At 59.2% G+C, this 22992-nt stretch overlaps 1 protein-coding gene across 2 annotated transcripts in view; it reads left to right on the top strand.

The window, feature by feature from the left end:
- KIF19 (kinesin family member 19) overlaps positions 1–22992 on the top strand; it is a 28748-nt gene that overhangs the window by 1053 nt on the left and 4703 nt on the right. The window contains exons 2-12 of one of the 2 annotated variants that reach the window (XM_088829376.1): positions 728–808; positions 11989–12099; positions 12745–12832; positions 13115–13251; positions 15236–15361; positions 15719–15913; positions 17651–17797; positions 19443–19565; positions 21324–21489; positions 22116–22290; positions 22401–22599. In XM_088829376.1, the coding sequence (XP_088685502.1) occupies positions 728–808; positions 11989–12099; positions 12745–12832; positions 13115–13251; positions 15236–15361; positions 15719–15913; positions 17651–17797; positions 19443–19565; positions 21324–21489; positions 22116–22290; positions 22401–22599 (1548 nt within the window). The remainder of the gene's footprint in view (positions 1–727; positions 809–11988; positions 12100–12744; positions 12833–13114; positions 13252–15235; positions 15362–15718; positions 15914–17650; positions 17798–19442; positions 19566–21323; positions 21490–22115; positions 22291–22400; positions 22600–22992) is intronic. The other variant, XM_088829377.1, reaches the window with a different exon arrangement.

Genomic DNA, 22992 nt, shown 5'->3' with positions numbered 1-22992 from the left:
GGGGCCGCCCGTCCCATCCATGGATTTTGACTGAGGAGGCAGGGGGGCACTCTGACAGTGAAGTGCCTCTGAGAGTGAAGGCTTCTTACCAGGGCTGAGGATGGCTAGTTATACTCACCCGCCCAGCAGGTGTTTCCCCTTGATCAGAAGAAACTGCTCCCCCTTCTTTTGGGGAGACCCATGCCCAGGATGGGGACCCACCATCTCTCTCTGGCCAGAGGACCGAGAGAGGAGGGAGCCCCTGATGGCGCTGTCCTTGGGTAGGGGTGCAGTCAGCATGAGGAGGGGAGGTTCCCTGGGCCTCCGTCCCACCACCCGGCTGCCACGTGCAGCACTTCACTCACAGACGCACAGACAGGCTGCCCCGGTGCCAAAGGCTCCAAGTTCAAAGCCCAGGGGAGCTGCAGGTGCTTAATTCGGGCGTGTGACTGATGCAGCCGGGAAGAGCAGACAGCTGTCTCCTCTGGGGCCCTCCTCTGGGGCACAGGCTCCTGGGAAATTCATAGACACAGACACAGCCCAAACGCTGTGGACCTGGTGCCCTCGCCCTGGATGGTTGCCTTGAACCACCGAGTTTTCCTTAAGATGAACCAGACTTGGCTGGTTGATCACAGAGGAACCCCCGGTGCTTGTCCGAGGGAAGGATCCTGGGGTCCTCTCATCCTTCTCTTGGGGGCCCGGCACAGCCCTCTGCATCTAATCCTGGGGGTCTGACCGTCCCTACCAGGTGGCACTCCGGGTCCGGCCCATCAGCGTGGCGGAGCTGGAAGAAGGAGCCACCCTCATCGCCCACAAAGTGGACGATCAGGTACATGGGGGCTGTGGCCGGGAGCTGCAGAGCAGAGCAGGGGTCTGCTCTCACCTCATGGGGGCAGGTACCTACTCACCAGCTGGAGGCAGGAATGACCCCTCCTCTACCCTCTGAACTCTTGGTTGTACTATTGATTGCATCATCAAGGAAACCACCGTCCTTCTTCCAGGAAGCCTCCCTAGATTGATCCAAAGAGAGCTAAAAGCGTCCCTGGTCCGGGGGAAGTGAGCTGAGCCCTTTCATCCCGCCCTGAAAAAAATGCACATATCTTCCATGTACTCATGACTTAACTTTCCCACCTTAATGGGTCTGCTCCCCATAGAGCATGTGTTCCTAGGGTCACCAGACTATTCATGGTTTGCAGAGTCTTTGGATGTCTGTTTGCTCTCTTGGTCTTCCTGTCACTCTTAGGAGCTCGGCAGGGCAAGCTCCACCTCCACTTACACAAGAGACAATAAATATTTATCAAGTACCCACAACACACTGGGGGTAGTGCTGCTGCTGCTGCTGCTGCTAGGAGCCAGGAAACCACGGTGAGCAGAGAAGACCCTGCCTTCCTTCCATGGCTTTCTTGTAATGAAACATTTGGGTGTGTAGCCAGCAAGGACTGCAAAGAAATGCGTGCTGCTATGGGAGTAAGAGGGAACTTGACCTTGTCCCGGAGTCAGGGAGGACTTCCCTGAGAAAGGATGCTTGAGCTGAAACATGAGGGATAAAGAGGAGCTCTTTAGGAGTGTGCTGAAGAGGGAATCCCAACCAGAGGGACTTGTGTGCGCAAAGGCCCTGGGGTCAGAGGGGTGGTGATGCCCATGGGTAACTTAGAGAAGGCCCACGTGGCTCAGGCTGCAGCGAGAAGGGGAGAGAGGAGGGAGAGGAGGCTGCAGGTGTGGGCCGGGGCCACACCGTCCCCCACGGCCGGGTGGGTTTTGTTTGTTTGTTTGCTTGCTTTTAAAGGAAGGTTTTATTTTCGACATTTCAATTTTTAATTTTTTTTTTTTTTTTGGCTGCATCGGGTCTTAGTTGTGGTGTGTGGGATCGTCATCAGAGAACGCCGGCTTCTCTCTAGCTGTGGCCCCAGGGCTCAGCAGTTGCAGCGCGCGGGCTCAGTTGTTCTGAAGCGCGTGGGACCTTAGTCCCCCGGCCAGGGATCAAACCTGTGTCCCCTGCATTGCAAGGTGGATTTTTAGCCACTGGACCAGCAAGGAAGTCCCAGCCAGGATGGTTTTCGGGGTAGGCAGTTGAGGATCCAAGCATGGGCTGGGGGTGGGCACCGTGGTGGGGGCAGCAAGGGCAGTCTTGGTGCCTGGGTAGAAGCACCATGCTGCTCTAGCCTATGGGGACCCTGAAAGCGGCCACTTGCCTCCGCTCCGTGGCTGCTGCTGCCGGCTTCTCCTGAGCTCCAGGGCTCCTCAAGGGGGCAGCGTGTGCTGGGGGGGCGGTCAGAGGAGTTGGGGTGGCCCAGTGTGGTGCAGAGAGAGATGCGAAGTGAGTACTTGCCGCCCTTGATCCTGGAAGACTGGACTTGGGAAGCCCAACGGCCATGATAAGAAGACCACAGGCGGGCAACACAGCATGAGCTGCCGGCCTGCCTCTGGGGTTCCCCGAGGCAGCTGCCCACCCCAGCCTCTTCCTTCAGCCCTGACGAGCTGTGGGCATGGCGGAACTGGGTGACACCGGCCTCCTTATTTCTCTTCCTGTTTCCCCTTGGAAAAGGGTAGCCTTCCTCAAAGACCTCAGGGAAAGCAGCAGGAGGTCCCTAAAGGAGGAAGTTCCCCTTTAGGGGAAGACTCACCTAAAGATTCAGCGAGAGCAGGATGTACACACACAACAGTGGTGCAGGGCAGGTTCTGCCTTTTACCAGCTGTGTGGCCTTGGCCAGGTTGCTTCCAGAAGCCTCAATTGCCTCCTCTGTAACTGGGGACAGTAACCATAATGCCTTCCCTAAAGAGTCTTTAGAGAGCTAATGTGTGCACAATGCTTTCCCAGGTCCTGGTATGCAGTAGGCACTTAATAGCTGTGAGTTATCATCTACTGGGCTTTCCTGATGGCTTAGACGGTAAAGAATCTGCCTGCAGTGCAGGAGAGACCTGGGTTTGATCCCTGAGTTGGGAAGATCCCCTGGAGAAGGGAATGGCTACCCACTCCAGTATTCTTGCTGGAGCATTCCACTGAGGGAGGAGCCTGGCGGGCTACTAGTCCATGGGATTGCAAAGAGTTGGACACGATTGAGCAAGAAACACACACGTCATCTACTATAAATTCCCTGCCTACTAAGGAGTTCCATTCTGAGGACACGTTCGCAAGTCTACTTTGCGTGTAAGTCCGGCAGCGTTAGCCTAGGTACCCAATTAACACCATTGGCTGTGTAGTACTGTACTGTTAGAGGTTTATAATGCTTTTTACCCAAATAATATATTTAAAAACAAACACAAAAAATAAAGAAAGCCTTTTTCATCTTACAGTACAGTACCTTGAAAAGGACAGCAGTGCGTACAGGGGCTGGTGAGGAGTGAACAAGCAAGAAGAGTTACTGGCTGGAGGGGGCGAGGAGGGAGACGGAGGAGCTGAAGGATCGTCAGCAAAAGGAGACGGAGGGCAGGCTGCAGTGTCACGCACGCCTGACGCTGCTGGCACGGGCCCCAGGTCCTTGCTGGAACCAGGCGCACCTCGGCCTCTTTGAATGTTCGCACCGTGAAGGTTCAGTGTAGGGGACTTGCTGGATTAGTGAGAGAAAGTGCCCAGGGTTGCTGGACTGCCCGATGAGAGGGGCCATCCGTGAAGGGCCAGGGAACTCCAGAGGAGAACCCTCCTTCCCAGCAGGGCCACTCCCTGTTTGTCCCGCTTGTCCCCAGGGCTGTCAGGGACAAAGATGCTGTCTCTCTGTGCTGCTGCTGGCTCCCAGCCGGACTGGGGGCTGAGAGATATTAACCGATGCTGATGGAAATGCTCTGGTCCAGGGCACAGCCCATTGTGTGCCCACACACGACGAACACTGGCTCCTTTCTGTCCCTGCCAGTGGAGAGGGAGGCTGGGCTGCACCTCTGAGAAGGTCCTGGACTGGGCAGTGCCGACGGGCCTGCTCCTTTGTTGGCTTAGACATACAGAGGGTGGTCTGAGCGGCATGGGCCTAGGGCTCTCAACACGGACTCCAGGCCCTGCAGGGGGAGAACGCTAGGCTTCTGCCCGCAGCATCTTCTGTCCCCACTGGGTTCAAAGATGCACTTGCCTGCGACTTCGCTGGCAGTCCAGTGGTTAAGACTCCGCACTTCCCCTGCATGGGAGTTTGATCTCTGGTCAGGTAACTAAGATAAAACAAGGATTCACTTGCCTGGCCTGCAGTTTGGGAGAAGCCACAGCACATGGCAGGCTGGGCACCTCTCAAAAAACCAGCCACCACTCAAGTGCTCTGTTCCTCTGACCAGTAAGACCCTGGCCTGCAGGAGGTAAAGACACATGAGTCCAAGAAGCAAAATGGGGAACTTCTCTGGTGGTCCGGTGGTTAAGACTTTACCTTCCAATGCAAGGGGCGTGAGTTCAATTCCTGGTTGGGGAAGTAAGACCCCACATGCCTCGAGGCCAAAAAATAAGAAAAGGGCAACTTCCCACTCTGGCCAGGCCCTGCACCCTGGCCTCTGTTGCTCTCTGGTGACCACCAGGGCTCGTCTATGGCCCTGGCCCCCCAGGCCTGCATCACTGACCCCGAGAGGGCTCGGGGCTGCAGGCTTGCCCAGCCTCACTGATGGGCCAGCTGTTCAGCTCCTCCTTCCTGAGGTCTGGAGCCCAGTGACTGGCAGGGTGAGCATGGGAGCAACCTCAGCATAACACGGCCATGGAGCCGCTTTCCAGCAAAGGTGCCACTGGCCCAGGCAGCCTGCACAACACCCTGCCTCTGCTAAAGAGACTTCTGCTCGGGAAGCAGACCTGCCCTTGACCCAGCGACTTCCACTGGCCCTTCCTCACAACCCAGCCCCACAGAGGGGCTCCCAGCCCAGTCTGTCCTGGGCTGGGCTTCTGGGCTCTTTCTTCCCTCTGTGATGGAGGAGTTACTTGCCCCTCTGCTCGGGCCAGGGGGTGGGGAGCAACCCAGAGGTCACACTACTGAAGCCGGCCCTTGGTGGTCAGCAGGGAGGCCGTGCTGTCAAAGCCCGCCAGTCAGTGGTCCTACTGGGGAGAGGTAGACCGAGGTGTCCGTCACCTGCTGGCGTGAGGGGTCCCAGGACAGCCTTGCTTGGAGCTGGGCTTTGTTCTCCTGGGGCTGAGGGAGTCCATGTTCCCCCGGCTTTGCAGAGGTGGACACGGACAGGGCAGGGTGTCCTCTGCGGACCAGAGAGCAGTGCCTGCATTCTGAGGAAGCTGGAGCAAGGTTTGGATTTGTGAAGAGGAGATTCGGGTGCCTGTGGTCTACCTGCCCCATCCAGCGACCCCGGGGGGTTGATTTGGGTTGACAGTTGATTTGGGACCATCATCATGGTGCTGCCAACACAGTGCCTTCTGAGATGTCTCCAGGGCTTCCCAGGTGGCGCTAGTGGTAAAGAACTGGCCTGCCAATGCAGGAGACTTAGGAGATGCAGGTTCGAGCCCTGGGTCGGGAAAATCCCCTGGAAGAGGGCTTGGCAACCCACTCCAGTATTCTTGCCTGGAGCATCCCATGGACGGAGGAGCCTGGCGGGCTACAGTCCATAGGTTTGCAGAGTCCAACATAGCTGAAGCGGTTTAGTATGCATACGTAGATGCCTCCACAGGTTCCTGGATGCCCAGTGCTTACCCAGCGCCTGGTGCATTGGGTTTAAGAGATGTTCGTTTATCTCAAGGGCTGACAGTCAGGATGGTTTCAAGCCCCGGAGATAAGTGAGACCCTGGCCCACCTCCTGCTCACCCGCTTCTGGCTTCAGGGCTTTCTGTCTGGTGGTCTCCAGTTGATCACTGCCACATATATAAGTTCGGGGAAGAGTTCACTAGGAGCTCAGTCTCCTAGCATCGGGGGGTTGGGACTAGACTCTGATGCCAGACCCTTCAGGGAGTGCCCCTGATGACTGTAAAGTGGGGGAGGGCAGCCTGAGAGGCTGGCGGGGCCCAGGAGTCCCAAGGCTGGAAACAGAAGCTCCCAGAACAAAGAGCTTCCTTCCCCCTACCCCACCCCCCCTCCCCGAGGAGCCCACAGCCCGCTGCCCCTCCCCCCAGCCTCAGACTGTGTTTATCTGCAGGATTTAAGTCACCTGCCCATATGCATAATCCCATAATTAGCCTCAAAGCCCAACTGTCAACCTCCCTGTGCCCCTGGGGGTCCTGTCTCAGGGCTCAGGCAAGGGGCTTCCTGGTCTCTGTTTTCTCCTCAGAAGGCAGGATGTTGTTAATCGCTCTGCCAGGCCCTAGAGCTGTTGAGAGGATTAGAGCTATCCCGTGAGGGTGAGGCTATTGTGAAAGATAAATAAAGGATAAGGTGACAGATGCTGAGCATCAGAATCTGTGAGTGTTGTTCGGGAGCCAGGGCGTCTTCAGTCTGCTCCCTGCCCCGGGGGCGGGGCCTCCCTGTTCGCCCACCGCCTGGATGCTTCCTGGCTCTGTGGTCCTGGAGGGCTGATCCTGGTGGAGGGTAACTTGGGAGAGGATTCAGGGAGCCTTTCCCTCCACTCTTAGCCACACCGCCACGCATCTCCCCAGCCCCCTCCCGGCCCCAGACAACCATTTTCCATCTCTATAGATTTGCCTGCTCTGGACAGTTCATGGAAACGGGACCCTGCAATCTGTGGTTCCTCATGTCTGACTTCTTTCACTGAGCATTATGTTTCAGAGTTCATCCACGTTGTCGCCTGGGTCAGAGTGTCATTGCTTTTCGTGGCTGGATAGTATTCCATGCTGCTCTGCATTTAATCGACCTCTCCTCAGTTGATGGACATTTGGGTTGTTTCCTACCTGTGGACTGTTATGAATAATGCTGCCAGGAGGCAAGAATGCTTACACTCAGCGCCTGGATGGGTACACGGCAAGATGTGTGTTGCACTGTTGTGCTCAGCCATCTCTGACTCTGGGACCCCATGGACTGTAGCCTGCCAGGCTCCTCTGTCCGTGGGATTCTCCAGGCAAGGATACTGGAGTGGGTTGCCATTTTCTCCTCCAGGGGACCTTCCAGACCCAGGGATCAAACTCGCGTCTCCCGCATTGGCAGATGGATTCTTTACCACTGAGCCGCAAGGGCGACGGTTAAAAAGGCAGATCTGTGGGCCCCATTCCCCAGAGATTCTCATTGGGTGAATCTGGGCAGTGCTGGGAATCTGCATTTCAGAGGCTCCCAGGAAGACGGTGATGAAGGGATCAGCAGACCTGTGAGAAAGCCAGCCCTGGTCATGCCTCTGCTTACCCGGGTCCTGAGTCCTGTAGGAAAGAGGGCACCTGGCCAGGATATCAGCCACACCTGTTCAGAGCAGTTGGCTGGACCTGGTGGCTTTATGAGCTCAGCATTCTAATCTTTTTTCATCTAGCCTCAGGGCTATCAGGGCCCTGTAACACCCTTCCTGGGATCAAAATCTCCTTTCTTGAGTACCCACAGGATGGTACAACTAGAAATCTGACTAGCCACAAATTTTCCTTCTTAAAGAATAAGCAAACAAATCCAGAAACGGCTTGACAGAGGTGACATCCAGCTGGAATCCGGCTTTTGTTTTGCTGTGTCTTGCTTACAGCCCGAGAATGAAGGAGCTGTGGGCTCAGCAACCTGGACTGGAAAGGACGTCTCCTGAGCTGGGCACCCCCCCACACTGCTGTTCTCTGCGGGGGCTTCCCGAGCAGGCGAGGGGTGATGGGGTGATTTCTTCTCTCAAGGCTGTGGCCCTGTGGGTCCTGCCTGACTTCTGGCCGGGGTGAACACGAGGCTCAGAGAGGTGGTGCAGTCTTCCCAGGGTCAGCCAGCAGTCTGGAGCCTGAACCCAGTTTGCACATCGCCCCCCGCTCAGAGAACTTCACTGCCAGTTTGGCGGCTTGAGGGGGAACAGCAGTTTTCAAGCAGGGGTGATTTTGCTCCCCTCCCCGGGGGGCATGCAGCGATGTCACTGGGGAGGAGGCAGTGCCGTGGCCTCCAGTGCCGGAGGGCTGCTGCCAACCATCCTACAACGCCCGGGACAATTCCCGCTCGCAGTGGTCCAGCCCAAAGCATCAGTAGTGCCAAGACTGGGAAACCCTGAGCCATCCAGAGGCCAGAAAGATGCGGTTAGTGCTGCTCAGCTTATCAAAGCCCGGCAGGAAGAAGTCCCCACATTCTTTGTTCCTGGTATTTCTCACTGAGGAGATGCTGGGGAAGAGGAGCCTGGTCCCTTCTGCGGCCCATCTACGGATGACACCCACCTCCCCCGAGTCTGAGGCCCCCCTCGCTCCCCAGTGGATCTTGGGTTTCCGGCCCAAACTGTGGGGCCAGGACTGTGCAAAGATCACAACTGGCCTTGAGTCAAGAATAGGTCTGGATGTGGGGCTGTGAGGGCAGGGAGAGGGCAAGGCGGGGCCTCTGAGGAGTCAGGGGGCCTGGATCAGCGGAGACAGGGCCCTGCCATGTTCTGCCACCTGGCCCAGCCCCAGCCACACCTCCCATCCCACCCCCTGTCAGTGTGTGTGTGGGGGCCCTGTGCATCTGTGTGGTCAACGTCCCCCTTAAAACCTCCCAGAGGCAGGTGTCCAGCATGCTACAGGTTGAACATGGACACTTAAGACTCTGGGATTTTGTGAAAGGAAACTCCCAGGCTGAGCCCACCATGTCCAGGCTGAGGGAGGGCCCTGCCTCGGGGCAGCGGGGAGGGAGGGTGATGTATCAGTTTCCAAGGCTGCTGGACCAAAGTACCACAGCTGTTCAGTCACTCAGTCGTGTCCGACTCTTTGAGACCCCATGGACTACAGCATACCAGGCCTCCCTGTCCTTCACCATCTCCCGGAGTTCCCTCAAACTCATGTCCATTGAGTCAGTGATGCCACCCAACCATCTCATCTGTCATCCCCTTCTCCTGCCCTCAATCTTTTCCAGCATCAGCGTCTTTTCTAAGGAGTCAGGTCTTTGCATCAGGTGGGCAAACTATTGGAGTTTCAGCTGCAGCATCAGTCCTGCCAATAAATGTTCAGAACTGATTTCCTTTCGGATGGACTGGTTGGATCTCCTTCCCTCCACATGTGTCTGTGTCCTAATAGCCCCCTTTTATAAGGACGCCACCACCTTATGAAAGGACCACATCCTAACTTAACTGATTACACCTGCAACAACTCTATTTCCAAATAAGGTCATACTCGGAGGGGCTGGGGAGTTGGACTTCAACATTTAAATCTGGGTTGGGGGGTGGGGCACAGCTCAACCAAACATGAGCATCCCCCCAGCCAGGCCGCTGTTGGTCCAGAGGCAGGGGCAGGAGGCCTGATAAGAAGCCTGGGTTCTGGAACCCAGTAGCTTTGAATCCACCGAGCTCTGTACTTGGCAGTGCAGCCTTGGGTACCAATCTGACTCCTCATTACAATCTTGCAATAATGAGGGCCTGCTCTAAGTTGTCGGAGAAAATGAGAAAGTGTGCAAAGCATTTAGCACTGCACATGGCCCCAGTGCAGCTTGATTTAGAAAGCTTTCCTTGGGGACTTCCCTGGTCATCTAGTGATTAGGACTGTTGTGTTTCCACTGCAGAGGGACGTGGGTTCAATCCCTGGTCAGGAAAGTTCCAGATGCCACGAATTGTAGTCAGAAAAAAAACATTCCCTGGGCCGATGCCGGTGCCAGTCTGGGTGACTTTAGGGTGCACCGGAGCTTCTTGGTGGGGGGCAACACGTGCTCACAGAGGGGCCCCTACATCCCCTTCTGTGGCCATCTTGGGTCTGTGCTCGTGGGATTCCTGGCAGTGAGAACAGGAGGGAAAGTTCCTGAGCTCTCGTTCCAACCCTGCCCTTCTCACGAGAACTGCTGGTGATTCTGAGCTGAGGCCACCTGCCCACGGCCTGCCCTTCACATCACGGTCTCGCTCGTGTGGTCCCCGTGTTTGCTTTCCCACCTCACGTTCCTCAGCCAATTCTTGCTCATCCTTGAAGACTTGGTGCTGGGACTTCCCTGGTGGTCCAGTGGTTAAGACTCTGCATTTCCAGTGCAGGGGACACAGGTTCAATTCCTGGTCGGGGAACTGAGGTCCTGCTTGCTTCATGGCGTGCCAGAAATTTTAAAAATATAAAGTAGATAAACAACAAGGACTTCCTGATGGCTCAGTCGGTAAAGAATCTGCCTGCAATGCTGGAGACCCTGGTTCGATCCCTGGGTCAGGAAGATCCCCTGGAGAAGGAAATGGCAACCCACTCCTGTATTCTTGCCCGGAGAATCCCATGGACAGAGGAGCCTGGTGGGCTCCCTCCATGGGGTCGCAAAGAGTCAGACACAACTTAGCAACTAAACCACCAAGCAACAAGGATTTACTGTATAGCACAGGGAACCATATTAAATATCTTATTTTTTTAAAAAAGTGCTGGTACCTCCTCTTCCAGGAAGCCCTCCTGTAGTGGAAAAGCTGGATCGTGTGCCCCTTCTGTACACTCTGCCTGCCTCCCGGAACCCAGCGCTTGTTATTAAAATGGTCTGTTCCCCACTGTACTCTGAATGTCAGGCAGGAAATCACATCTGTCTCTGACCCGGAGGGTATCACTTAATGCCTGGGTTACATGCAAGGTGCCCAGCAGTTGTGGCCACTCGGCCTGACCTCCCTGTGCTGCCTCCGTGGCAGCCGCGAGCACCCCACCCTCACCCCAGCCCTCCGCAGCTCAGCTCCAGTTCACCTGGCCAAGGGGCACAAGGGCTCCATTGTGTGCCCGAGTGGATGGGGAAGGCAGTGATGCTCTGAAGAGTGGGGTGCGGGCTGGGGTCCAGACAGATGGAGACCCAGACAAAGCCCTCTTTTAAGAGGGGCTCGTGGCAGCCGTGCTCACAATGTTCTGATTCAGGAGGCTGGATGTCAAAGGAACCAGATGCCCACGGTGCCCATGAACTTGGCAGTGCCCAGAGGTCATCTGAAGGTGATCAGTGGGTGATGGGCATCCGTGCAGGCTGCTCACCCTCTCCTGCACTGAAAGCCCCCAGAGGGTGCCCCTTGGGCCGCTGGCGCTGCCGGTGTGCCCAGGAGCTCTGACACCAAGGGTGAGAGCCGTGCAGCTGGGCAGGTTCCCTTGCATCCCTCTCCTGGGACCCACGCCTGGGGACTTGTGGGGACTCGTGGGCGGGTATTTCTTCGTTTGGGTCTGACACTTGATCAGGGCTCCTGCTGCTGGTATTAGGGCCCAAGTCAGGAACTGGATCCTGGGAGAGACTTACACGGCCCTGGGGCTGAAGCCTGGAGGAGGTGGCTGGAGACAGGTGTGCACGCCAGGTACACTGCAGGCCCCAGCGCCCTGCACTCAGCTCACTGTGGCCACCCAGCGTTTAGCCGCCTGTGAGGGGGGCCCGGGGCAGTGGCCTCCTTTCCCCGCACAGAGCCCCAGCCCAGCCTGTCTGGGGCATCCCCTCTCGTGGCTCCCCTGGAATCCCACCTGACTGGTTAAAACCTCAGCGTGAGGGTCCCGGGTTCGGGCCTCCTAGGAAGCTGTCTTACCTCTTCCTTCTTCCCTCCACTGAAGATCTCAGAGGAGGGCCCTGCTGGGACCTGGGGGAGCGGGGGTGGGGGTGGGGTCTTAGACCAGTTTAGATGCAGTGAGCACCGGTGTGTACCTACTGGGAGGAGTCTGGTGGGAGCGCCAAAGCTTAGGTCCTCCCAGCACCAGGGGCTCCTCCATCCTGGTGCCAGATCGGGGTGCAAGAGGGACCCCTATACATCTCCTGAGTCCACGGTACTGGACCAGGCTCCCAAATCAGCCTCCTCTGTCTGCCCCCCAGTGGCCACCCTCCCGCCTTGTCTCCTCTCAAGCTCTCTTTGAGCTGTCACTGGCCCTGACTCCCCTGCTGACCACGGAAGGGAGCTCTGAGACCTGGGGGTGCTCCCAGGGCAGCCCATCCGCTCAGCATCTTGTCCTATGGTGGGACTTGCTTGGCCTTGACCCTGGCGCTCCCGGACGCCGAGTCTCCTCTGGCCCCTCCCGCTCCTCCCCGCATCCTGAGTCGGGGGTGAGGCCAGTGGTCAGTGTGGGCATCGGGGTGGGCCTGGGGCTCCTGGGTGACTGGCCGCCTCCCCTTGGGACCTTTGCAGATGGTGGTTCTCATGGACCCAATGGAGGATCCTGATGACATCCTGCGGGCGCACCGCTCCCGGGAGAAGTCCTACCTGTTCGACGTGGCCTTTGACTTCACTGCCACCCAGGTGAGGGGGCGCCTGGGCCTGGGGACACACAGGATCCCCTCTCTGCCCTCTGACCGACTTGGGAGGGAGCCCTTAGGGGACCCCGGTCCCAAGCCCCAGGCGTCCCTCCATCACTCACTCCCTGCCGTATCCCCACATGCACACTGTGTGTGAGCCTGCATGGCGCATACAGAGCCTTCTGCGTGGACACACCGCGGTCAGCACACAAATGCCACCCTCCACGGGGACCCACACAGCCCTCCACACAGGTGGCCCCTAGGGGAGCTGCAGGAAGGTGCTTGAAGCCCACCTGGTGCTGGGAGGGGCACCTTGGGGAAGCTGACACCCTCCCAGGGACCCTGTCTCACCCATCTGCGGATGCTCCAAGGAGCAGGTGTGAGGCGTCCTCTGGGCTGGGAGCCGGGAGCCAGCTGCTGGTGGGGAGGGTCTCAGGTGTCCTGAGCACTCTTGCAGGCTGGCATTTCCCACCCCCCAACCCGTGGGGGGAAAGCGGAGACACCCATCCCCCCTTTCCACCCCCTCTTCTCAGGGCCCAAGGGCTCCAGGGAGGAAACTGCCTCTGTCGGGGGTCAGGGTGGGCCCGTGGGCCCGTGGGCTCTGCCCTGGCCGTGCCCCGGGTGCTGATGGGTGTTCTCCCTCCTGCAGGAGATGGTGTATCAGGCTACCACTAGGAGCCTCATTGAAGGCGTCATCTCAGGCTACAACGCCACCGTCTTTGCCTACGGCCCCACAGGTGAGGGCAAGTGCCCCTGAGAATCAAGCTCCTCACCCTCCGCCTCCGAGCTCATCTGCCCCAGGCCGTAGCAGGAATCAAGGATGTGTCCGATTGAAACTGCCCTCTCCCAGAGCCCTTTGGACCCAAAGCCCCACCCCCAGCCAAGGATGCTGTCTTCTCCCCCTGCCCCACCTCCGGGCACCTGGGAGGCTCCAGCCTTGAGGACAGACCCAGGTCTGCCAGGGGTCCCCGCACTCCCCGTCTCCCTCCTGCTCACCCCCGCCCCCTGCTCCGCCCCAGGCTGCGGGAAAACCTACACCATGCTGGGCACAGACCACGAGCCCGGCATCTACGTTCGGACCCTCAACGACCTCTTCCGTGCCATCGAGCAGACCAGCGACGACATGGAATACGAGGTGTCCATGTCCTACCTGGAGGTGAGCCCTCGGTCCACCCCGTCCGGTGGGCTTGGGCCAGGAGGTCCACAGGACCCGGCTGGTTGGCCTCCCGGGGTCAGGTCAGGGGGCAGTCTCCTGGGGGTGGGCCCGGCTGGTTGGCCTCCCGGGGTCAGGTCAGGGGGCAGTCTCCTGGGGGTGGGCCCGGCTGGTTGGCCTCCCGGGGTCAGGTCAGGGGGCAGTCTCCTGGGGGTGGGCCCGGCCGGTTGGCCTCCCGGGGTCAGGTCAGGGGGCAGTCTCCTGGGGGTGGGCCCGGCCGGTTGGCCTCCCGGGGTCAGGTCAGGGGGCAGTCTCCTGGGGGTGGGCCCGGCCGGTTGGCCTCCCGGGGTCAGGTCAGGGGGCAGTCTCCTGGGGGTGGGCCCGGCCGGTTGGCCTCCCGGGGTCAGGTCAGGGGGCAGTCTCCTGGGGGTGGGCCCGGCCGGTTGGCCTCCCGGGGTCAGGTCAGGGGGCAGTCTCCTGGGGGTGGGCCCGGCCGGTTGGCCTCCCGGGGTCAGGTCAGGGGGCAGTCTCCTGGGGGTGGGCCCGGCCGGTTGGCCTCCCGGGGTCAGGTCAGGGGGCAGTCTCCTGGGGGTGGGCCCGGCCGGTTGGCCTCCCGGGGTCAGGTCAGGGGGCAGTCTCCTGGGGGTGGGCCCGGCCGGTTGGCCTCCCGGGGTCAGGTCAGGGGGCAGTCTCCTGGGGGTGGGCCCGGCCGGTTGGCCTCCCGGGGTCAGGTCAGGGGGCAGTCTCCTGGGGGTGGGCCCGGCCGGTTGGCCTCCCGGGGTCAGGTCAGGGGGCAGTCTCCTGGGGGTGGGCCCGGCCGGTTGGCCTCCCGGGGTCAGGTCAGGGGGCAGTCTCCTGGGGGTGCTCATCGCCGCTGCTCTCCCACGCGCGTGTGGTCGGCCTCATTTTATAAAAACTCAGGTCCAGAGAGCTTAGGCCACTAGACAGTCAGAGTCCCGAGGTCACACAGCAAGCGGGGGAACAGGAATTCAAACTCACGACCCTGGGGCTTTAGAGTCTAGTCCTGCCCACTTGGCTTCTCCAAAGTGACCTGGTCACTGAGCACCTCAGCCACCCTCCCAGACGCCATCCTCTGGACCCACTCCTTCGCTTCCCTGGTGGCTCAGATGGTAAAGAACCTGCCTGCAATGCAGGAGACCCAGGTTCGATCCCTGGCTTGGGAAGATCCCCTGGAGAAGGAAATGGCAACCCACTCCATTCTTGCCTGGAGAATCCCATGGACAGAGGAGCCTGGCAGGCTACAGTCCATGGAGTCACAGAGAGTCGGACACGACTGAGCCAACCCTGTTTGCTTTGCCAGGCTACCTGCAGGCACTCTGTATATGTAGGTACAGGTGAGAACGTTACATACATGGACAGGCTTAGACCTGCCAGCCTTCTCCACCTTGACACAGCCCCCGATGCCCACCTGTGGGAGTGCTATCACTGCGCAATAGCAGATCAGCGGGGGTGGGGGCCCACAGAGGCCAGAAGCGGCAGGAGAGCCGCTGGGCTAGGTTCCATCTGGCTCCTGGCCTCCCTGGCTCTCTCTGGAAGCTGATAATCTCCTGGGTGACAGCTCAGGAAGGGCAGCGAGGCATTGCTGCCAGCACCTGCTCCAGCCAGCATCGTGTTGACTTAGCCAGCAAGATGCACTTTGGGGGCCGTGGTTGGCGAGGCTGGGTGAAGGTACCATAAGGGTTGCCTAGCAACCACCAGGGCTTGACCATGGGTTAGGTCCCATCCTCTGCCCGGTGCCTGGCCAGCCTGCTACCCCCGGCAGCCCAGTGTTTCCCCCCTGGATGCTGAAGCCCCCTTACGCCCACCCCATAGGAAGGAAGGAAAGGGTCCATCTCCTTAACCCCGGGTTTCCTGAGAGAAGCCTGGAGCTCTCGGGAGGGATGGAGAGCCCAGCTGTTGCCTGAACTTCCTGTTCTTGGTCTCCCATTAATGTCTGTCGCCTGCCCCTTCCAACCGGTCCCATCAGATCTACAATGAGATGATCCGGGACCTGCTGAACCCTGCCTTGGGGTACCTGGAGCTGAGGGAAGACTCCAAGGGAGTGATCCAGGTGGCCGGAATCACTGAGGTCTCCACCATCAATGCCAAAGAGGCGAGTCTTGTGCAGCCAGCAGGGTAGTGGAGGACACTAACCTCTGTGTGTGTGTTTGGGGTGTGACCAGAGGCGGCAGGGTTCTGCACCCAGGGAGCCGCTGCGGCTCAGCTGGGCTGGAGCTGGGGCAGGCACAGAGGACCTGGATGACACACCCACGGCCACGCCGACCCTGGGGACCGGCCAGGCACCCCACCTTCCAGTTGACAGACAGGCTCTGACCTCTCGGCCCCCACAGCACACGGGGGGCTGATCCAGCCCTGCCTTGGGCCCCTTCCCAACCTCACAGAGGCAGGACTGGGGAGCGTGCCCATGGGCCCCCAGGAGTGGCCTCCCTGCTCTGCCCCGCCCACCCAGATCATGCAGCTGCTGATGAGGGGGAACCGGCAGAGGACCCAGGAGCCCACGGCTGCCAACCAGACGTCCTCGCGCTCCCATGCCGTGCTCCAAGTGGCAGTGCGCCAGCGCAGCCGGGTTGGGGACGTCCTGCAGGAGGTGCGGCAGGGCCGCCTCTTCATGATCGACCTGGCTGGCTCTGAGCGGGCCTCCCAGGTGAGGCTGGCTCCCCCTGGGGCTGGGGGCAGAGCTTGGGGGGGGCGGGGCAGGGAGGCTGGCCCACCCCACTCCCCAAGGGGCGGAGTGGGGACTGTCTTAGGGAGGGTGGGAGTGGGGGTTCTCCGGAGGGGAGGGCACTGGGGGATGGCACAGAGGACAGGAAGGATGGCTGGGCTGGGGACCCCAGGGAGACCCCCAGGGGCTGTTTGTGGGAAGGGGCCTGGGAGTGTGAGGTTCTCTCTAGGGAAGGAGACAGTGCGTGTCCCTGAGGACGTGGGGAAACAGCCAGGAGAATGAATGGGCCCGGTGAGGAGCTGGGGCCCGGGGGAGACGATGTCCCCTGATGGGGGGGACCCTGCCCACCACGTCAGGGAGAGAAAAGGGCCCGCCACCCACTCGTCAGTGTTCGTCCCCCCCCATCACCGTCTACCCGGCCCTGCCACCCAGACCTGGGCCCAGGCCCCCTCTTGTGGGCAAATTCAGAAGTTTCATGGTTGCCTGCATTCATGGGCATCTCACCATTAGCACTGAGGCAAATGCAAGCACCAGGGAGAAGTAACAAGGGCTTTGTGCTGGAACATGTGGGGTTGGTTTCAACAGGGTGGAGTGGGAGAAACACATTCTCTTTCCATAAAGGCCTGAGGGCTTCCTGGAGGAAGGGGGCGGGCAGCAGCCAGTGGGGAGAGGGTGTGCCCTGCAGCCACCGGGTCCCAGCTTCACCAGGCTGGGCAGAGATGTCTCCCGAGGGTGGCAGAGCCTCCTGGGACTTGGTCCTGTCGTGCTCTCACATCCATTCACACACAAATTCATGTATTTCCTAACGCACAGGCTTCCTTTTATATATATATATATTTACTTATTATTTGTTTATTTATGTATTAGCTGCTTTGGGTGTTAGTTATGGCATGTGGAATCTTTAGTTGCAGCATTCAAACTCTTAACTGTGGCGTGTGGGACCTAGTTCCCTAACCAGGGATCGAACACAGGCCCCCTGCATGGGGAGCGCGGAGTATTAGCCCCTGGACCACCAGGGGGTTCCTCACACACCTTCTTACACACATGTACACGCTGTCCCATGTACACATGCAATTCACACGCGCTCACACGCCCTTCCCCGCATACACACAAACTTCCGTCCTTCCCCTCCGGAGCCTGGCTCTCTTTAGAGCGGGGAGCCCACGGCCGTGCCGGCTCCCAGCTGAGCTGCCTGGGAAGTCCCGACCTCCCCCCAGCTTGCCCTCGGCGCTGCCCTTAACTGTGCCAGCGGGTCGGTCCCCAGGGAGACGAAGAGCCAGGCTCTCAGCCCTCCTTGGGAGCCTCCTGTCCCTGCTCTTGTCCAGCGTGCATGCTCAGTTGCTTCAGTTGTGTCCAGCTCTGTGACCCCATGGAGTGTAGCCTGCCAGGCTCCTCTGTCCGTGAGATTTTCCAGGCAAGGGTACTAGAGTGGGTTGCCATGCCCTCCTCCAGAGAATCTTCTAGACCCAGGGATCGAACCGGCATTTCTTGTGTCTCCTGCGTTGCCAGGCAGGTTCTTTACCACCAGCGCCCACCTAGGAAGCCCCACTCTTGTCCAGAGACCTTCTCGTTCTCTGACCTTCTGGAATGCCCTCCCTGGGCAGAGTGCAGACCAGGTCCTCAGCGTCTCTTCCTTGCAGAGCGCTGGGGGACGGGGAGGGGGTTTACAACCCAGGATGGCCTGGGGTGGGGAGTCATTCCTGCTGCTCGCCCCCCCAGACACGGAACCGTGGGCAGCGCATGAGAGAGGGGGCCCACATCAACCGCTCGCTGCTGGCCCTGGGCAACTGCATCAACGCGCTGAGCGACAAGGGTACCAACAAGTACATCAACTATCGCGACAGCAAGCTCACCCGCCTCCTGAAGGTACCAGCTGCCACCGGGCCTGGGCCCTGGGCACCCGGGGGGGGACTGCCACCTTCGCAGACGAAAATACAGGATGCCCAGCTGCGTGTGAATAGTAGATAAATAACGACATCTGGTTTGGGTATCAGTGTGTATGTCCCATGCCATCTTTGGGACATACTTATGCTTTAAAGACGCTCACTCATTTATCCAAATTTCAGATCTAAACTGGGTGTCCTGTATGTTAGGGCTTCCAAGGTGGTTCAGTGGGTAAAAAAAAAAAAAAAATCTGCCTGCAATGCAGGAGATGCAGGAGACATGGGTTTGATTCCTGGGTTGGGGATGGTCCCCTGGAGGAGGGCGTGCAACCCACGCCGGAACTCTTGCCTGGAGGATCCCATGGACAGAGGAGCCAGTCCACAGGGTCTGGAAGAGTCGCACATGGCTGAAGCGACTGAGCACGTGCTCGCAGGCCCCTGTTTGTGAACAGCAGGGAGGCAAAGAGGTTGCAACTGAGCATCTGATCGCCCCCCTCCCGCCAGCCCCAGGGCTGTAGGTTTCAGAGAACTGGGAGTCATCTGGATTTGGGGGTTCAGGTGGACAGTCAGTCTCGTGGCTCCCAGAGGCTGCTGTTGTGGGGTTGGGGCACGCTCCTGGCTGGGCTCTGAATGCAGTGCTTCACCCCCCGCCACACCCAGTTCCTTTTTGGAGAGGAGGGAGCCATTCTGCATGACTTGTGGGATCGTAATTTCCCAACCAGGGATTGAACCTCAGGCCCTCAGCAGCGAAAGCATGGAGTCCTAACTGCTGGACGGCCAGGGAATTCTCCACAGTTGTTTCTATCGGGTCAGCGTATCTGAGTTAGGGGGTCATTATTTCCATTTGCAGACAAGGAAACTGAAGCACTGGGAGGCTAAGTAACCTCCCCAAGGGCTCACGCCAGTAAGTGCTGGACGTGGGGCCCCAGTAGAGGTCTGGCTGGGCTGATGGCAGAGCTGCAGGTGACCTGATGCTGGGCATCAGCCCGCCAGCATCACTGCACCTACAGGCTGGGGGTACGAGAGCCGGCTCCTGCCACCTAGAAACCCGAGGGAGCCGAGGGTTAGGGAGGTGAAAGAGCTCGCTTGAAGTCGCTCAGCTGGTCACTGCCGCGCCCGAGGGCTTTGCCCCCAGGCCCCAGTAGCCCCGTACTCTCTCCGTTGAAGAGGGCAGGGCAAGCCCGGGGCAAGGGAGGCGGCGGCCACAGGCCCAGTTCACTCCATCACCAGCCTCTCTCCAGCCAAGACAACGGCGCCTTCCACTGTCAGCAAAGGGGGTGACCTGGAAGGCCCAAGGAGATGGCGGAGAAGCCCAGGACCCCTCAGAGCTCTTCCTGCTCTGGTTCCCACCAACGTTTCCTCATCCTCATGGATATGAGGCGGGGAGAAGGAGAGCTGGGAGACCCGGACTCAGATGCTGGAAATTTTCAAGCACGAACTTTGGAGAAGAAACTGGGAGAGGGAAGCAGTGGGGAGACGGCAGAGGGGGTGGGGAGGGGCCACAGGGTGCGCGGGTCCAGCACCCGTGCGTGCGTGAGAGAGACACACACGCCACGAGGGCATCTCGAGCGGGAGCAGGTCCAGGGAGGCGGCCCCTGCTGACCGCCGCCCGCCCCCGGCCCATCCAGGACTCCCTGGGGGGAAACAGCCGCACCGTGATGATCGCCCACATCAGCCCTGCGAGCAGCGCCTTCGAGGAGTCCCGGAACACCCTGACCTACGCCGGCCGGGCCAAGAACATCAAGACCCGGGTGAGGGGGCCCCTGCTGTGTGCCCCCAGGACTCACCTTTCTGGGCCAAGATTCAAGCCTCCTGGACTGATTCCAGGTCCTGCCACCCCCCAGTCCCCCAAACACTCACATTGAACCGAGCCACCCTGCTCTGGCCCCCCGTAACTTGCCAGGGAGCCCACAGCTTCCAAGGGTCCCCTTCTCTTTTCTAACTTGATTTGACCGTGATCAGCCCTTGTTGTTGGGTGCGGGCTTTCTCTGTTTGCGGTGAACCAGGGGCTCCTCCTGAGTTCACAGTGGTGGATTCTCTTGTTGTGCGACACGGGCTCTGGGGCGTGTGGGCTCAGTAAGGGTGGCTGTACGGGCCTGGTCGCCTCATGGCATGTGAGAGCGTCCCAGACCAGACACTGGACCCACGTGCCCTGCATGGGCAGGCAGACACTTGACCGTTGGACAACCAGGGAAGTCCCTGTGCTCCTCCGGTTCAGAGTCCGTGCTCATCCCCAAGGTCTGGCACCCAGCCCCTTCCTGTTTCCTCTCAAGAGGCGCTCGTTCAGACCTTTACTCCCAACTGTGACAATGTTGGCGACTTATGAGTGCTTCTACTGTGAATCCCTTATCAGTTCATCTCGTGTGACCCTCAAGCGAGGCAGGCGTTACTTCTGTCCTCGCTTTACAGTTGAGGACAGTGAGGCTGGAGGGAGCCAAGTGGCTTCCCAGTTGGGTAGGAGTGGCACTGAGGTCTGCCCCGTCACCTTTTCTGGTCAGTGTGTTAGAATCCTGGCTCTCTATGAGGTCACCTGGGCCCACCCGTGTCAAGAGTCTAAGAACCTAACCAACATTCTCCTAACACTTCAGTTGTCCGGTGACTGTTTCAGGAGCTGGATGCGTTGTCTCTGCTCTCTCCATTAAGGAACTTAATGGTGGGAAGAGACCCTTAAAAGAGCGAATTGATAGTTCAGAGTATTATTAGTAGCAGGAAATCACACCAACAGCAGGGAGGCCAGTGGGATTCCCACGAACCTCTTTAAAGCCGGTGAGTGGGACTCTGAAGGATGAAGAGGAGACTCCAGAAGGGAGGGAGCAGTAAGGACACAGGCTCCTAAGGCAGGGAGGAGGAGGTGTCCGCGGCGGAGGCGGCGAGGGGAACGGTTCCTCGGCTGAGTGAGCTGAATGAGAGCGCAGTGCGCCTTCAGCACCAGATGAGGACTCAGGGCATTCCCCCAGCAGTAGGGAGCCAACGAAGGTTGAGTGGCGCAGATGCCGGGGCTGGGGGCGGGGGCACGATTTTAGGAGTATGCCTCTGGTGGAGGCATGTCGTTTGATAGGTTGGACGGTTGGAGGCAGGGCTTCCCTGGTGGCTCAAGTGGTAAAGAATCTGCTTGCAATGCGGGAGACCTGGGTTCAATCTCTGGGTTGCGACGATCCCCCGAGAAGGGCATGGCAACCCACTCCAGTATTGGGCTTCCCTGCTGGCTCAGATGGTAAAGAAGACGCCCATAGTGAGGGAGACCTGGGTTCAACCCCTGGGTTGGGAAGATCCCCTGAAGGAGGGCATGGCAACCCACTCCAGCATTCTTGCCTGGAGAATTCCCATGGACAGAGGAGCCTGGCGGGCCATAGTCCACGGGGTCGCAAAGAGTCAGACACAGCTGAGCAACTAAGCACAGCACAAACTTGGAGGCGGAGAGGTCATTACTGTCTTCCAGGAGAAAGGAAAAGAGGGTCCCCGAGGCCAGGCCCTGGCCTCCAGGTGACTGTACCCTGCCCCCTCCCCAGGTGAAGCAGAACCTGCTCAGCGTCTCCTACCACATCGCCCAGTACACGAACATCATCGCTGACCTCCGAGGCGAGATCCAGAGGCTCAAGTGCAAGATCGAGGAGCAGGGCAGGCGGAGCCCGGACCGAGCCCAGCTGGAGCGGGGCGACATCCGCCACATCCAGGGTGCGTGCGTGCGTGAGGGGGAGCCTGTCTCCCGAAGCCCCTCCAGGCTGCCTCGGGGTGCTCTGTGGTCAGACAGCGCTGGCTAGCCGGCTCTTTCTGACTGAGTAGGCTTTAAGCCTTCTGTCCTTCAGCTGTCACAGAATCGCGATCTCTGCCTCAGAGACCTGACCCCAGAACTCGGTGGTATCAGAGTGAGAGCCACCTGGGCGTTTAGCTGTGTGTGGGCTTCACTCTGGGGACTGCAGTGAGGGCTGTGAGACTGCGCCTGGCATCACCAGAAGGGATACGGTTCCCTTACAGATTTTCTGTACTTGCTTTGATGATTTTGCAGCACAAAAATTAAGTATCTAAGGGGTGTCTTTTACTAGTTGACAGAAAGGCGCTCTAAAGGCTGGCGGAAGCCCAGTTCATACTGGGAGGCTGGGAGTCACCTTTGGGTCACCACCTGAAGACAGTGTAGAAGTGGGATGTGGGAGGGGGTAATCTAGGAGGTCTTCCTGGAGGAGGTGGTTTCACGGAAGTCTTTTGGGAAGAAAGAGAGAGGGGATGGCCCAGGCGGACCCAGACTTTCCTGGCCTGACCATTCCTCCTCCGGTGACCTCTCCCACTTCCCATTCAACGGGCAGCCGAGGTCCAGCTGCACAGCGGGCAGGGTGAACAGGCTGCGATGGAACACCTTCGTGAGCAGCTGATCAGCACCTTCCAGGAGCAAATGGACATGCGGAGATGCCTGCTGGAGCTGGAGAACCATGGCATGGAGCTGCAGATGGACACCTCCCGCCACCTGCTCACCATCACCAGGTAAGCACCACTGGCCTGGGATGGGAGCCGGGAGCTGGAGCTGCACCTTGTTCCCTCCCACCCCCCATGGCCTGAATCCCCCGTCTCCTTTGGGGTTGGGGCTGTGGCAGCTGGAAGCACAAGAAGTCACGCCAGGCACTCAAGTGGCAGGAGGAGCGTCAGAAGGAGTCCTTCACTAAGGATGACACCGGGAAGGACTTGGGCACCGGGGACGGCCAGCCAGACATCCAGGAGCCTGCCGAGGTGGTGTCCGCCCGCAAAAGCATCGCTACATTGTTGACTGAGCAGAAGAAGCTGCGAAAGCAGAAGGTCCCTGGGGCTCGGGGGGCTGGGCAAGGGGGGTTGAGAGACTCAGCAGGAAGGGGCTGGGGGAGGCTTGTGGGAGGTGTGAAACATGGGCTCTCCGGCCACAAATCCCCTGTGACTTTGAGTCTCTCGCATCTGAGGGCTTCCCTGATGGCTCAGATGGTAAAGAATCCGCCTGCAATGCGGGAGATGCCGGTTCGATCCCTGGGTCGGGAAGATCCCCTGGAGTAGGAAATGGCTACCCACTCCAGTATTCTTGCCCGGAGAATCCCCATGGACAGAGGAGCCTGGCGGGTCACAGAGTCGGACACCAGTGAGGGACTGACGCTTTGTGTGTGTGCTCGGTTGGTCTGACTCTTTGCTACCCCATGGGCTATATAGCCCGCCAGCCTCCTC

The sequence above is a fragment of the Moschus berezovskii genome, chromosome 20, assembly GCF_049115385.1.
Source record: "Moschus berezovskii isolate FMDL1 chromosome 20, NW_MosBer_1.0, whole genome shotgun sequence".
Classification (NCBI taxonomy): domain Eukaryota; kingdom Metazoa; phylum Chordata; class Mammalia; order Artiodactyla; family Moschidae; genus Moschus; species Moschus berezovskii.
This window is presented reverse-complemented; position numbering and strand designations above follow the sequence as displayed.